The sequence below is a fragment of the Cydia pomonella genome, chromosome 16, assembly GCF_033807575.1.
Source record: "Cydia pomonella isolate Wapato2018A chromosome 16, ilCydPomo1, whole genome shotgun sequence".
NCBI classification, from domain to species: Eukaryota; Metazoa; Arthropoda; class Insecta; order Lepidoptera; family Tortricidae; genus Cydia; species Cydia pomonella.
The window spans coordinates 2,333,889-2,349,758 of NC_084718.1; the positions used below are offsets into that span (position 1 = coordinate 2,333,889).

Sequence of the window (15,870 nt, forward strand, 5' to 3'; positions counted from 1 at the left end):
ATTGTTGTGTTTATCTAAGTAGGTACCTTCACTTGGGGTATCATAAAAAACCGCCTAAAGGTTGCAAGAAAATGAGATCTAAGTTGTGGTTAAGTCAACATCTCTATTCTGATTCTGAATTTTATTAGTACCGTTAACGGAGGCGAGGTATTATAATACCCACGCAAATAGTATCATACAAAATATATTATTGTTTTCAATCGAATGATACAATTTGGGTATATTTGCATATTTATAAAACATTTCCGGAATCGTTCTGAAATGAGACAAAAAAGCAAAAATATTCTCTCCGGCGGGGAATCGAACCCCGGTCTCCCGCGTGACAGGCGGGGATACTTACCACTATACTACCGAAGACGTGACTATGTTGATGAAATTTAACTATATTTTCAACACCAACTTTAATGCCAAAATTACAACGCTTTGCCAACGCAATTTATCTCAATTTATTGTTCTGCATATATTCTAAAACTATGGGTTCCGCTTTAAAAAAAATTGTATTGCAAATTTTCAAAATCTCTAAATGTTCGTTGTGTCAATAGCATACTAAAATAATATATCTTGGAGAGTGGACAATATTTAGAAGTGGAAAAACGTTTTCCCTTTTTGTTTGGATAATCACGTGGTATAATTTCCGCTTAATTTATAGGTAGTATTTTTCAAACAGGAAGGGTATGCGGACAGGTGTCACCCTAATACAATTTTGCGAGATTTGTTATAAGCTATACATCGGATGGAAATGACACCTGTCGCCGTACCCATCGTGTTTGAAAAATACTATAGATTTTGTTGAACCCTATAAATAGCTACGTAAAAAAAAGATTTGAAACAGACATTTATTAAAGTTTCCTATACAGATTTTCCTCTTTTTTTTGACATCATCGATTGGCCAAAATATTTACTTTAGCAATGAAACAAAGTAATCAAAATTAAATTACCACCACAATAAGCCATAAGAAGTACTGTACTTACTTATTAATTAAGTAGGCAATAAGCTCATCCTTTCCGTCTTTTCCCTCTGCCAATAAAACTGCCTTGCAGTTTGGCAGAAGAAAAAAATGTAAAGCAGGGTTTATTTTACCAGAATAAATGATTAATTTATTATTTATTATTATATTTTTGAAATATAAAGGGTAGGGATAGATAGGTATAACAAATAAAATAGCATAATTCAATTCAATGCACTATATTTTGTCTTCCGACGCAATATTACAAAACGTAAAGTAAGACAATGTGCTAAACGCAAGATAAGAAAATATCTTTTACATAAAATATAATTTTGTGCTGAAAAAACCCTTCATATGCTAACACCAAAACCATAAGTGTGGTGGCCCCAAATAGTAAAAAAAATCTTGAATGAAAAAATCATTTAAGATTCAAAGTTGTTTAAACGTTGGTTGGTTGGTGGTTGGTTGGTTGATTGGTTGGTTGGTTGATTGGTTGGTTGGTTGATTGGTTAACCTGATTGTAATAAAAATCAACGACTTGCTAGATTTGTCAGACTTTTTTTTAATAAAGCCGCCAAAATGACATTTAAAATATGTATTTTCCTGTTATCGATTGCTGTGATTTGCGAAACGGCAGAATGTCATAACTATCTACCTATATAACGATCCGTAAAATATTTAAATTTTTGAAAGTTGCGAGTTTTATTCCAAGTTATAATATTTAGTAATGTACACATCACTAAATATTATAACATAGTGCCAACAAACTTAAATGTGGCCACCACACAATCTGACTAGACAGAGCGCCAGTATAACAGAACCACAAAAAGTTGTTTATCATCCCATATTTATTGTTGTGATTCTGCCATACAACAAACCTAGACTTCGTATAGACGAGACACTTCTAATTTTCTGTATCTTTAAGAAAATGCGGAAAATAGCAAGACATGCGTATCATGGTTGTGCTAATTACGCATTTTATGACATATAATTTTCTGACATCGCGTTAGTAAGGCGAGGGCATTAATCATGTCTTATCATGCGCGATAAACGCGAAAATTTAAGTCAACGAGTATGTATTCAAAACCTTGAAAATAATTAGGTACAGTCAGCGTCAAATACTTCGTAGCAGTCAAAGTGGCCAAATAGTTCGGTACACCATACTAAATATATGGTGTACCAAACTATTTGGCCACTTTGACTGCTACGAAGTATTTGACGCTGACTGTACATACTTATTAGATTAATAATCTATTATATTCCAATGTTAGTTATGAATATAACAAAAAATTTAAATAAATATTTATTAATAAACATTCCACAAATCCACATAGTAAGTATTATTCAGAGTTTCGCGTCTATACGGTATTATGCCAGCACCTATTACTTTCCTAAAAGAGACAAAATCGTAAGAAATTGAAACCAATCATTGCCGTTTGCATGAGCTCATTCCGGACCGTAATATATGAATGAAGTCAGTAGGTTCTGTTATAAAATGATGAATATCGAAGTATAATCCCCTTGTAGAAGTCAATTTAATAGATATCTTGGGGGCGTACCCCTACCCCTAGCTCGGGGCGGCAGGCTTCGAAGCGACGCATAAAATAAAAGACGCCAAAAAATGCTTATTATGGCTCCTCTAATACACGATGGCCCCATTCCAAGGGACGCATTTATGCGTTAGAGGGAGTAAGTGATATTGCTATCTCATTCCACCTCATAGCTGTATCCTTTAGACTGGCCTACGCTGGGCCATCGTGTAGAGGAGCCCTTATATGGGGCGGCCTCGGCCCACTGGCCCGGGCGCCAAATATTAAACTACGCCCCTGATTACTTTCAATAATATAATTCTAAGCATACAATATTCTGTCCCCCAGTCCTCAGTTATTACAGATGTAATGAATCTGTCCTTATTTATAAAAAGTATATTGCACAAATACAAAAGAGACAGAGATACTTCACTGTGTTCCAATTAATCCTTACAGTTTTGTCTCGTTGAAAATGAAGATAGCGATTGTTAAGCCACCAACTTATTTCGGTGGCGGTATCATGGTCGCATTTTTATCACTTGTCATATCATGCGTCCTTTTTGCACTTACATATTTGTTGGAAAGTGACAGGCATGATGACAAACGATCAAACACTGACCATATTAGCCCTGCAGTATGAATTTGATAGAGGCACTTTTATCGTCTATCGCGTCACGTGTCACTCGCACTTACATTTAGTGTTATTTTCTAAGGTTGTTAGAAAGTAAGTTAAATAATAGACGATAAAAGCACAACCATCCCGGCTTACAATGGTTATGTTTTATCACTTATCGCCGTGCATAAGCCATTCAATTATTGACATAGTTGTTAGATGTGTTATCTATGACGATAAGTGATAAGCATATACGTATAGGCTTTTTTTTATATTGTGCTACTGAAACCGTTTATTTTGGGCTATCACTAGAGTTTGAAAATGGTTCTTAAATTCCATATGCCTTTTATTTTTTATTTCGATTTAAGCTGAAAAATAAACAAAATAGCTATATATGTATTGTTCATTCGATTCTGAAGAATAGTGCCTAATTTTAAACAATGACAAATTGTATGTAGGTATTCATACAAAAAATATAATAGATAAATATTGATTAATTTTATTTGGCAGGATAACCGTTTCCGAAGCTTTTTGTAAGTACAAAAATGTATTTTACTGTTGTATATTATGTAGTTATATCATATGGACATATACATTTATCATGGAAGTACATAGGCTATTGCTTCTAGATTATGAGGCGATACTTAATATTATAAAAGATATAATACAATGAATAAACATTTTTATATATTATAATTGCATACAGTTTTTAATATGCACCACACTTAAACTAATATTTCTAAGTAAACACTATTATACTAGTTCGTAAATTAAATGTAGGGTAACACAAATGAATGAAATGTCTAAAACATTGTACGTAAAGGCACAAATAATTTAAGTACTAAAACTATCAAAAAACCTTAACCTATCCGTTATATTAAGTAAAATTCCAAAAACACTAATTAAAAATACATTTCCAAAGTACAAGAGAACAATTTAAAATTGTTCCAAAAAATATCGTTTTCGAGGTAAGTTGTCGTTATTTTTTTGCATAAAAATAAAGATTTTTCTTATCTGTGGATGAAAAATCGACCATTTTAGCGGCAAATATTTTTTCATTTGATTTAAACATTTTAAACTCGTTATTAAAATGATCTTAAGCTTGCCGTTATTTTATTTCTACCGATCATTATCAACAAGTGGCATAATTTATCGTTTTATCATTTATCGTATAATATCATGCGAGAAATTAAGTCATTTAAATGACTCATTACCAGAATAAGCATAAAAAATCTCTCACATGATCTGACACATGTCCTTTACGAAGAGACTACAAAACTTTTGGCACTCTACTAGATACATAAAGAAACATTGCTACCTCTAATACCCTATTCAATATATACCTTAACAACTATTTACATAGGAACGAAAGAAAACCTACAAGTGTTACATACGACTCTAAATTATATTTACAAGTTGCATCAAAGATTTGTAAACCAATAAGATAAATTCTGATCAATGTACTCAGTGCATAGTTTTGAAAATTTTTTACATGTCTTTTTATTCGCCATGTTTTATTTTAAGTAAGGTCATTGGTATAGCATAGATTATCTTAAATAAGTACAAAGTCAGAAATTGAGAGTCCCTGATGAGGAATAATATGACGATCATTCCAGAGGACTGTTTCTCACAAAAAATAGGACGTATTGTATGTAGACTCACAGTGCGTACTAATGTTTTACAAAAAGAGTCTATGCGCGACATAAGAGCTTACTCGTATAAATTTGGATTACTGAATCTTTCTGAAATTTTGAGACTGGGATAAATAAGGAATTAACCAGTGTATATTACAGTCTTGTGTATAAAACTTATGTCTAAAACGAGCTGCCAACATAATCATAAGTAGGTACTTGAAATTAAGGCTCTTTATATTTTCAAATTGTTCAATTTATTCGGCGCCTTTACTCTCTAACCAGTAGATAAGTATAATAAAATACAAATGTAGTTTATGTACTTGACTTGAACTTGAACAAGTTTAAATCAACGATTGCTAATAAAAGCTGTTACGAAGATTATCAAAAATATGAGAAATAATCCGATAAGATTTTTAAAACAAGAATTACGACAAGTATTGGAGTCATATATCCAAGCTCTGTTATCGCATGATACGATATAATAGTCAGCATGGGTCCAACCAAATCCATAAAAATCAATATAAAATGTGCGTCCCTAATCTTTGAAGGAGCTTTTTTTCTAAGGGATCAATCGACAAAGTTTTTCTGCCAGGGATCACCCAGTTTAGAAGTTAATAGTAATGTCAAATATACTTGGTCAAGCACGTCTTGTCAGTAGCAAAAGCCGGCAAATTTGAAAAATCGCGGGTTAGTAACACTGTTTGCGAATAATGCCAAAATCGCGTGTCATCTGTGTTTTATCTGTGGAATGTGGAAAGTGAATGACAGCCATCTTGTTTGTTTACATTCTGAATCGTTGCTATTTCAAGAGCAATTTATGCTGCCATCATTAAATACCTATATATTAAATAAGCTTGTGTAGAAACTTAAGCAAAGTCAAGGTGCCTACAATATACAATCACGCTCGTTGATCGTAAATATTTGTAAAATTTGAGGTTATAGTTACTTGTTTTTGGTTCGATGTACATTGCTGCTTTTCTTAGCGCAATACCAACGCAATACTGCATTTTGAGTGTTGCCCTTCTTCACTTTGCTGTACATTGCTACTGACATACTTCGCTTGACAGACTATAAAATCAAAAAAGGGTGAAATGTTTATAAATTCGTGGACTGGTTCAGGTACCTTCAGGTAACCAAGCACGGTAAGAACCACTGTAATACAATCAGTTGATTTTCACAGTCAAGTTTAAACAGTGTGACATCACACACGCTAGATCCTCCCAGGATCGCGGCAGTGACGTCACAAGAGCTAAACGAAATCACGGATAATCGATGTAGTCAATACCAATTAATATTAAAAGCCTTTCCTATTACCTTGTCTAAATACAATCAGTGGATTCTGCAAGTTAGTACAACGACATAGTCCAGTTTAAGCAGTGGTGACGTCACAGACGCTAGCGAGCGTAGCGCGGTCTACACTAGCATTTTTCTTCCCAGATCGCGGCAGTGACGTCACAAGAGCTAAAAGAAATCACGGATAATCCATGCAGTCAATGTCAACTAGTATTAGCGTAAGCTTTGAAGGACCTTTCTATTTACCTTGTCTAAATACAATCAGTGGATTTTCCAAGTTAATACAACAACGACATATTCCAGTTTAAGCAGTGGTGACGTCACAGACGCTAGCGAGCGTAGCGCGGTCTATACTAGCATATTCTTTCCCGGATCTCGGTCTAGCAGCATGGCGGTCGGCAGTGACGTCACACGAGCTGAAGGAGGATACGGAGAGGGACTCCATGTAGTCAGACGTGTCGGACGCGCCCGAGGACGTGTTGTTGGTGACCTGGCTGTGACGGGCCGTCATGTCTGTGTCCACTGGAAAAGAAAATTTGTTTTGTAATTTTGTTGTGACTTTTACCAGTAGTCGTTACCTATCGCCTAATCTAACAATGCATCAAATTAGCAGCGACAGAGTTTGTCAATGGCAATATATTTACTTCATATTTTCATAGCGATTCGACGTCTTCCCCACTTTGTTACTGGCCAAGTTCTAATGAATGAATATAATTCGCTGTTAAAATTATTATTTCAAATTAAAGCTTTAACTTCAGAAAAAGTCAAATCGACATTATCGGTTCTTCACAAACAAAAAACGCGACCATTTTTTTCGTTTTGAAGGTAATCATTACTTGGCAGAGAAACGAGGTACGATCACGAAGCTTAAGATTAGGAATTTTCCAATATGTTCAAGATAATTTTTTCAAGGAAATGTAAATGCAACTAACCATTCCGTTTTTTCCGTCTCGTCAGCGTATCTACGTCGCAGGAGTTTGACTTGGTCATCGTTGCGACTTCCTCAAAGTGAAACGTCAGGTTCTTCAACGGATCCGACGAATTCGACTTCACAAATGGCCCGTGAACAGGCGTTAACGCTCTCCTGATTGGCTTGTTGCTCTTAAAGTACTTCTTAGAGCTCTTCCCATTGGTCACCGGCATCTCAAACTCGAAGTCACCTTTATGGTGCTTTAAGGAGCCTGTTGAAACGCCAGAATCGTTCGATGAAGAGGAATCTCTATTCTTATCCGATTTACTAGGCACACTGGATGACCTTCTAATCTTGACTGCGTCTCTAAACCTGGTAACGAAGGTGGTTTCGCTTTTCTCAGGCGCCTTGACCTCTTTAGGTGCCTCAGGTTCATTTATGGTTGGGATTCCTTCATTGATGCATTCGTTCTTTCGCGCTTTCCTCAACACTGTGGGTGTGAAGCATTGGAAGTCATCGTAATGCCTTTTGGTGAAGTCTGCAGAGCTGGAACGCCTTGTGCTGATTGTATCTGATTCTGAATGCTGCGTTGGATCGGAAACATGACTGATCCTGCTAATATTGTCCGAGCAGTTTCTGTTGCTGTTACTTGAACTGCTTATTTCAAGCGGTTCCATGTGCATGTAATTGGAATGCTCATTGCAGCATCCTGCTGAAGGATGGACGGTATTCGTTGTGGCTGTTGATATATCGTCATCGTTTTCTGGTATATCCTCTAAAGCATCTAGCTCTTCCTGACTGAAGCCAGCGCTTCTTAAAATCTGCAAAGAACTTTCAAACTTCTCTAACGTAGCTGAAAGGTCTAAATTTGCGTAATTGCAATTGTGCACTCTGGTCGGTTTCTCGGGCATGGGTGTCACATTGACGTAGTTCGAATGTGATTCGTTATGTACAGTGTCTTGGTTTTTGGCTTCGCTACAATTGCACGTTTGGTTGAGAAGGCATTTAAGTTTCTTTGGTGTGTCGTATAAGCTCTTTGTATCTCCTCCGTCGATTGGATGTTCCTGAAAAGAAAAATGATTGCATTTAATATAAATATATCGCTTGTATATCTATTGGCCTCCTCATCTTGACTGGCTTTAATGGGCTCAGTGTTTTATTAAAGTTTCAATATATCTTTCGCCAACAGTGACGACCTATTTAACTTTAAAAACCTCTTCTTTTGTTGATAGACCCTCGTTTTTGGTGACTTATACAAACTGATACAAATTAGACAAGAGGTGTTCAAACCCCGGCCCGCGAGGCGTTCCAATCCAGCCCGCGGACACCCAACGCGACAGCCCACGGTCCGGCCCGCGGGAGGTTGCCAAACGGATCCCAGGCTCCAAGGGTTCAGCATTAATTGAGAGTTGAACTGTTCCTAACGCGGCGCAAAAACCGATGATGACCCGCGCGAAAATTTCTGAGGTACAATATGGCCCGCAGGTAAAAAAGTTTGGAGACCCCTGAATTAGACGAATAGATACCTACATATATATATAAATACAATAGGATACACACAGAATAGTCTGGTATTTTCCTCAAATAATACTTACTTACTACCTAATAGTTTGCATATTCTAGTAGTTTCAATTCGTATGTAAACCTGTCCCTAGGCAATGTATCCGTATCCGACCGAGTCAATTTGCTTACACATGTTGTTTATCCTGTAGTCCCGACGGACGATGTGTAGAATGTGTGTAGTAATTGAATTCAGCTTCTAAACCCTCTCTAATTTCATCGCAAGCGCTTGTTATTTTAAGTCCATTGGGATTTTAATTGTAATAGCTTGTGTAAGTGAGAAGGATGGGAACTTTAAGATAAACGTTACAGCGACAGACATGCAAACAGTTCTTAAATACTGGTACATCTCAAATCATGTCAACCCTCTATTTAAAGATTCGTTTCTCAGATTTTGTATCTTTAAGCTGCAAGTTGGATACTAATTTACTAATCAATAATTCAATTAATAATAATTAGCGCAGGCTCACCAGAAGTGGCGTATCATTACACCAAAGTTTGGACAGACGACCAGTTTGGCCTAGTGGGTAGTGACCCTGCCTATGAAGCCGATGGTCCTGGGTTCAAATCCTGGTAAGGGCATTTAATTCGTGTGATGAGCGCGGATATTTGTTCCTGAGTCGTGGGTGGTTTCTGTGTATTTAAGTATTTATATATTATATATATCGTTGTCTAAGTACCCTTGGGCTACTATATGGCACGGAAACTTGGGCTGCTAAGAATATACACACACAGAAACTTCACACCGCCGAAATGCGAATGCTAAGATGGTCGAGTGGTGTCACGCTAAAAGACAAAGTTCGCAATGAATATATTCGAGGTAGTCTAAAGGTGGCTCCGATTGCTGATAAACTCGCAGAAACCAGACTCAGATGGTATGGCCATGTGATGCGTAGGCCAGACGATTATGTCGTGAAGAAGTGCCTTTCCATCGCAACATGCAAAAGGGGAAGTGGTAGACCGCTAGCCACATGGCTAACGACTGTCCAAAGGGACATGAAAATTCTCTCTTTAGGATGCAATGACGTATATGACCCAACAAATGGCGTGGCATGGTTAAGAAAGCCGACCCCGTGTAGCGGGACAAAGGCGAGGACAAAGAAGAAGAAGAAGAGTTGTCTAAGTACCCTCAACACAAGCCTTATTGAGCTTACTGTAGGACTTAGTCAATTTGTGTAATAATGTCCTGTATTATTTATTTATATATTTACTGAAGTTTGACCTATGATAGGTGTAGGTACGAGTACGCTGGTTTCTATAAATACGATGTTTCCAGAAAAGATGTAAAAGACCGGATGAGGAAATGTCAATCGGTCTCATGAAATTTTCCTACCTTTAGAATTTTCCTACCTTCCTACCTCAAGTAAGTTGGTAAATATAATTTTGCTCCTAGTGCCCTTTGCTACTTTCTGATACTCCACCACAAGGAGGAGCCAGCATTTAATAATAATTCTAAAACGAATACGGGACTTAATCGCGTAAACTTATGTTTAATATATACTGACGTTTCGAACGTGACGTTACGTTCGTGGTCACAGGCAGACTGGCGAGGAATTGTATCAACCTCTTAAGTTTTTATTTGGTTAGTCTGTTATCGCTCTTGGAGCAGGCGGCATGAGTAAAAGCATATCCCCAACGTTAAAAAAGGCGTGAGCCTAGTTGTTTTAAGAGTTTGGTTTGATTGTTATATTGGTTTCAGGTGGTTTAATCTCACCTGTATGAGGGGCATGGGGGTCTTTGGCACGTCGTAGTTCTCGTAGGGTCCGCTGAACTTGCGGCAGCAGCAGGGTTTCGGCTGCCAGCAGGGGCAGGGGCCCGTCTTCGCGGGAATACTGGGGCAGCATACGGGGCTACCGCGTTTTGATTCTGTTAGGAAGTAATCAAAATCATATTTAGGAACTACGATAATACACACGAGGGTATATGGTGTCCACATCCCAATTAAATGAGTTTTAGAAATCAAGATACAATTATTAACGAAGCAGCAACCAATATTACTTCCGTTACGAAAAAATAGTACAGAAAATTTAAGACCCATGAAATTGATACAGGTTTTTAAATTCTTAAATGTTCATAATGTCTTTCTGGTCTGGTTACCCAAGTATATCCAAGCCAAATGTTGGAATGGAGTTTGTCAGATTTTTTTTTAATCAAATGACTTAAATCACAAAAGTTCTCACAAAAAACGATCGAACGACCAAACCCGGTGAGATACCAGGATCGCAAAAGCAGCAAGAAGATAGCATACCTGTGTTGTACTCAGAGGCGCTGCCGCTAGAGCGTGAGTAAATGGAGGCTCGGTCGCAATCCGACCGCTTCTCCACGATGCTGCCCATCGTCCACACTGGAGACATCATGGATCCAGGTGTGCCTACAGAAGATCTGGAAATAAATGGCAAGGATATATAAATGTTAAATATTATTTTTTGTCTTCAGGAAAGTTGTAGGAAGAAGAACGATAGGAAAGAGCCTAATGCACTGGACTACACCGCAAACATCCATTTCTTCTCCCTGCCCTTTATCCCAGTTTATCTGGAGTTGGGCCACCTTGTGCATTGGCGCCAGGATAATCTATCCTGGGTTGTCATTGGTGTACGTTTCTGGGCTTTTAAATCCTTCTCCACAGTTGAACACCAAGTGGCTGGTCGTCTGCCTCTTCCTCTAATCGCAAACATCCATTTAAGCAAATAAATTATTATGTAGCCTTATGATGGTGATTAACGCCTAATATATGCCAAGTTATGGCAGGTTACCACTTTACATTCAATGCGTGAAATTATTTTACTTTAACACTTTGTACGCATAAACCTGCCACATTTTTTTACAAATGGTGAAGCCATTGTGATTGGTTGACATGGTACAGATTCTACAAAATCTCGAATATGGGTTAACAAGGCTTAATGAGACAAGGCTCTACTTAGCTTTTAGGCCATTTGCAAGAGCAAATACACATATTCGGCCTGATTGGGTATTAATTGAACAAGGTGTAATTAAGTTCTGATTATTCAGATTAGTGATTACAGCGGCTCCGGCGCTTTGTAGTAGAATTAGGTATATAGTATAGTAGAATTATGAACAGAGGTCCCTACTGCTAGCCATAATTCAATTGACACTCGTTTTGTAAACCGACGACATGGCATGAAATCAGTTTTCGGGCGGCGGATCGTAAGATTAGGCAGATCGTAATTTTCCTGTGTGATGTTTCGACGGTAGTCGCATTAAACCAATAGATAGGTAGGATAGGTTGATTCAGATGCCCGAATGGCAAACTGCCCAGAAATAGAAGCCCCGTAACGGAGCTCCGTCGAGTCCAGGAAACGAGACAAAGATATTCACGTTTTACGATATGCCTAGGAATTTCATGATCTGTCTGATTTGACATGATTGGCCACCGACATACTTCACAATTTTTGTCTTTAGTGCTCCTTCTATCTGTCGACTTTAGGTTGGAATAACAAATTTACTGTCGCTAGAGAAGACTTACTGCTGAGTTATTCTTTAATGTTACCTGGTAAGATGACTGATCTTCCCAATACAACTGGAACACCTAGGCAGCGACGTGGGTCTCCTAAATTTGTCCTCTTCCATGCTGGAGTCCAGGTCTGAGATACAGTGCATGGTCTGGCTGGTCGGCGCCCAGGGGGAGACAGAGCGGAGCGAGGGAAAGCCATCGTCCATGCTCGACGTGTCCGAGTAACGTTTTTCTAGAACTGGAAGAATTTGTTTGATTAGTAACTCCTAAGTGGTGAATATTTTTGGAAGAGTTTAGGGAATAATCTGGTTGTCATTATATTTTACGATATTAACTTACCGACTTTGTTTATTCAAAGTGGCATATTAGTATCTGAGTATGTTTTGAGCGTTGGCCTTTAGTCAGCGCTATGGAAAATGGCGTCGCTGCGCAGTTGCGCCAACGGTGCGTGGAGCAGCAGCCATAGAGTTGACTAGACGCCGACGCTCGGGAGACGCTAGTGTAGAGTCTTTCTAAAAGTTAGCCCCGAAGCTCCCAACAAACGAAATATATGACCTCTCCACAGCGATGGGGTGTAATCTGACACAGCTGTCGCAGAAAAACGACGGGTACAGCCGCTAATACCCTCCAGAATGGTATCGAATGAGACCCATATTTTATTTATTTTTATTTTATTGATAAAAATGTTTACATGACATTACAGTTGAACCAATGCGTCACGAAACTTAAACTAACTAATAATTATAAGTATTAACAATTATAAAAACAATAATGGCATATTAACAAATTAAATTGGGACAGTTGAGCACCTATATAGGTACCTGAACACACCTGCGCCTGAGCTAGACGCCACGCTGAGCCTTGATTGGGCATCGTGGTTATACATGTAGAGCAGATGCGTCAACTCCCACCCCGTCCCTCTTTCCTTCTACGCACTCACCTGAGCCAGACCTAGACGCGACGCTGAGCCTCGACTGCGCGTCGTGGCTGTACATGTTGAGGAGGTCCGTCAATTCCCTCCCCCCCTCCGCTGCGAACACGAATAACCCCTCCCCCTTGCCGCAGCGGGAGCCCCCTTCCACGCAGAAACGCTTGTCTACGATGCCGAAACGTCTGAGGAAGAAGAAAATATAGTTTAGTATGTATAAGAAATGTCTCCATGGATAATTAATTGTATATACCTAGTAAGAGAACATAAGGGTATGGATTTGCTAATCTTAGATAATGTGGCTCAAGTCGCACGAATCTCGGCGGTCTTCTTCAATATTTGAAATTTAAAGTTTATTGCTGATCTCGTTATGCCAATCCTTCCCGAAAATATAAATCCACAAATGATTCACGACATTCCGCTTGGCCGCCACCAATCGCTGCCACAGCCGAAACGAGAAACACCCGAGAGGCATAGCAACACATCTACCACAAGTGCAATCTAGGTTGTTCCATTTTAAACCATGTTATTATGCGATAAGGTACACAATCTAACAAGTTTCCTAATGTAGTTATGGTTAGTTAAATGCAATGGATTGGCCGGTCTTTTACGCTTTTGCACACAAGTTAGGGCTCAAATCCAGTGACTAAGGAAAAGGGCGTAAGTCCCATTTAAAATATACGAGATTTGTGACTTTTTATGTACAGGTGCAGAACTTAGTTTTAGTTTAGGTTCATTTTTACGAGAATGAGGGTTGTTGCGGTTGGGTGGCTAAATTTTGAATACCTACGTACTGTCATTTTTGAGGGTGTTGACCCGTCTAGGTTGAAAAGGGTTTCTAAGCAGATGTTTACATGTATTATGCGAATATTACCTCTGCAAATGGTTATTTATTTTGACGAAGGATTCACAGACGTTATCTGTGAATCCTTCATCCATTCTGATACAAAGCAGTGTGTTAAGTATTCGTTTGTTTATATCTCAGCATATTAAATTTTAGTATTAGTAAACTTCACAACTTCCATCACAACTAAGAGAAACATTTCGATAAAAAAAAATCGATTAACATGATGCACTCAAATAGTTTCATCCGTTTGAGAGCCGTGTCACAGACAGGGGCCCTAAAACATCTTTTTCGTTTACTCAAATTAAGGGGTAATTAGAGTGGCAGAGAAAGATACCCGCAATTGGAAAAGTTCAGTGTTCGCGGTAGGCCATCAGACACGCAGATGTCTCAACGTAACGCAGCGGCTTACGTGAGCGTTAACTCGCGCTTCGCGTTCGCAACGAGATCGCTCACGTAGGACACTTCCATAGGTATCAAAAGATTGATTCACCTGCGCCGCTTCTCCTTCGCGAGTTATTCGCTCACGTAAGCCGCTGCGTCAGGCCTGAGTGGACGCTCGAAACAGAGCGTTCGGCGGGGCGTACAGCGTGGCGTCGGGCTCACAAGTGACTCGAGCAGCGTGCACTATTAAGGCCGCTCCTATACGTTTGCATTTGTTTAACATGCACGCCGCACGCGCGCCCCGCTGCACGCCCAACTCGAGCGTCAACTTAGGCTTTACACTTAGATACACAACACAGTCTATGCTTAATCAATCAATCGATATAATAAGTACACTAATCAACGGTACACAAAAAGTAAAAAAAGTCCGGTTTCGGGAATACAACGATTACCCGCACACTTCAATTGTAACGCATGAATTCTGTTATTAAATTAACACATACATTATTCGATTCATCGCTTAAAACAAATGTCCCCTAATTGTTTTATGACCCAACTTTGTACAGTCTAATTCGCTTATTAAAGTACAGTTAACAGCTCAATCGCATGCTCAACTGAAATGCTGTTGACATATGGCAGTGGATTGTAGGGCCACCCGCATGCTTTTAATTAATTTAGTTATGGTACAGTTGACTGGATATTTCATTAACCAACTTCAATTTCATAGAAGGCGGTTCTGTATTCGGTTGTGGCTATTTTTTTATTTACGTTCACCGATTACCCCGATACCTGTAGTCCGATTTTTCCGGTTTTCGAGATCGCAGACGGGTTGTGGAATAATCTTGTTATGGAAGGTAGAGGCAAGGAACATAAACTCCTTAGGCAGAATTGTTGCAAAAGTGTCTAACTGTCAGCTATAAATAATAGTTCCAAATCTCTCCAGAGCAGCGCTAGAGTAGCTTAGAACCTAGGCGTTATTGACGGAGTGAAGTGCGCTGTCTATGATTCTATTTTTTTCTCAAGTATTTTACTATTTATGGTTTTTTGTCGGACATTTTTTGGTATATGGAGATTTTGTTCCTTGCTCTACCTTCCATAAATCTTATAATAGTTTTATGTTGTCTTTTATGACAGTTTACATAGTAATCATTCTTATAAACACACAAAAATAGAGTCAGACGATTTAGAAATAAGTAAGCATACGGGTAGAGTGCTCCCTCCATACATCAGTTTTCTCACCAAAACACTTTTGAATTAAAAAAAAAAACACTTATTATTTTCTTAGTCGACATCTAGTGTCAAATACCGCTATTTATCAGTACTGCTCCTTGACAATAGATGTCGCGTCGAATGAAAAATCGAATGCCCTACAATTTACAACTCCTGCTTGTAATATTAGTTGTAAATTGTTGAGCCTTTGATACCTACGTTGTAAAAAAAAACCGGGCAAGTGCGAGTCGGACTCGCGCACGAAGGGTTCCGAACCATTATTTATAAAAACGGCAAAAAAATGTATTTGTTGTATGGGAGCCCCCCTTAAATGTTTATTTTATTCTGTTTTTAGTATTTGTTGTTATAGCGGCAACAGAAATACATCATCTGTGAAAATTTCAACTGTCTAGCTATCACGGTTCATGAGATACAGCCTGGTGACAGACGGACAGCGAAATCTCAGTAATAGGGTCCAGTTTGACCCTTTGGGTACGGAACCCTAAAAATTACAGGACTATACAACCGAAAAGGCCTAGTGGAGAAT

At 38.6% G+C, this 15,870-nt stretch overlaps 1 protein-coding gene and 1 non-coding gene across 3 annotated transcripts in view; both read right to left on the reverse strand.

Annotated features, from left to right (window-relative positions):
* Positions 1–285: 285 nt before the first annotated feature.
* Positions 286–357, reverse strand: Trnad-guc (transfer RNA aspartic acid (anticodon GUC)). The gene has a single exon. It is a non-coding gene; the product is annotated as a tRNA-Asp (tRNA).
* Positions 358–1,170: 813 nt separating this feature from the next.
* LOC133526203 (uncharacterized) overlaps positions 1,171–15,870 on the reverse strand; it is a 327,454-nt gene continuing 312,754 nt past the window's right edge. For both annotated transcript variants that reach the window (XM_061862715.1, XM_061862716.1), the window contains 6 exons: positions 12,899–13,071; positions 11,995–12,196; positions 10,735–10,868; positions 10,201–10,352; positions 6,949–7,990; positions 1,171–6,538 (listed from right to left, as the gene is read on the reverse strand). In XM_061862715.1, the coding sequence (XP_061718699.1) occupies positions 6,321–6,538; positions 6,949–7,990; positions 10,201–10,352; positions 10,735–10,868; positions 11,995–12,196; positions 12,899–13,071 (1,921 nt within the window). In that variant the 3' untranslated portion in view covers positions 1,171–6,320. The remainder of the gene's footprint in view (positions 6,539–6,948; positions 7,991–10,200; positions 10,353–10,734; positions 10,869–11,994; positions 12,197–12,898; positions 13,072–15,870) is intronic.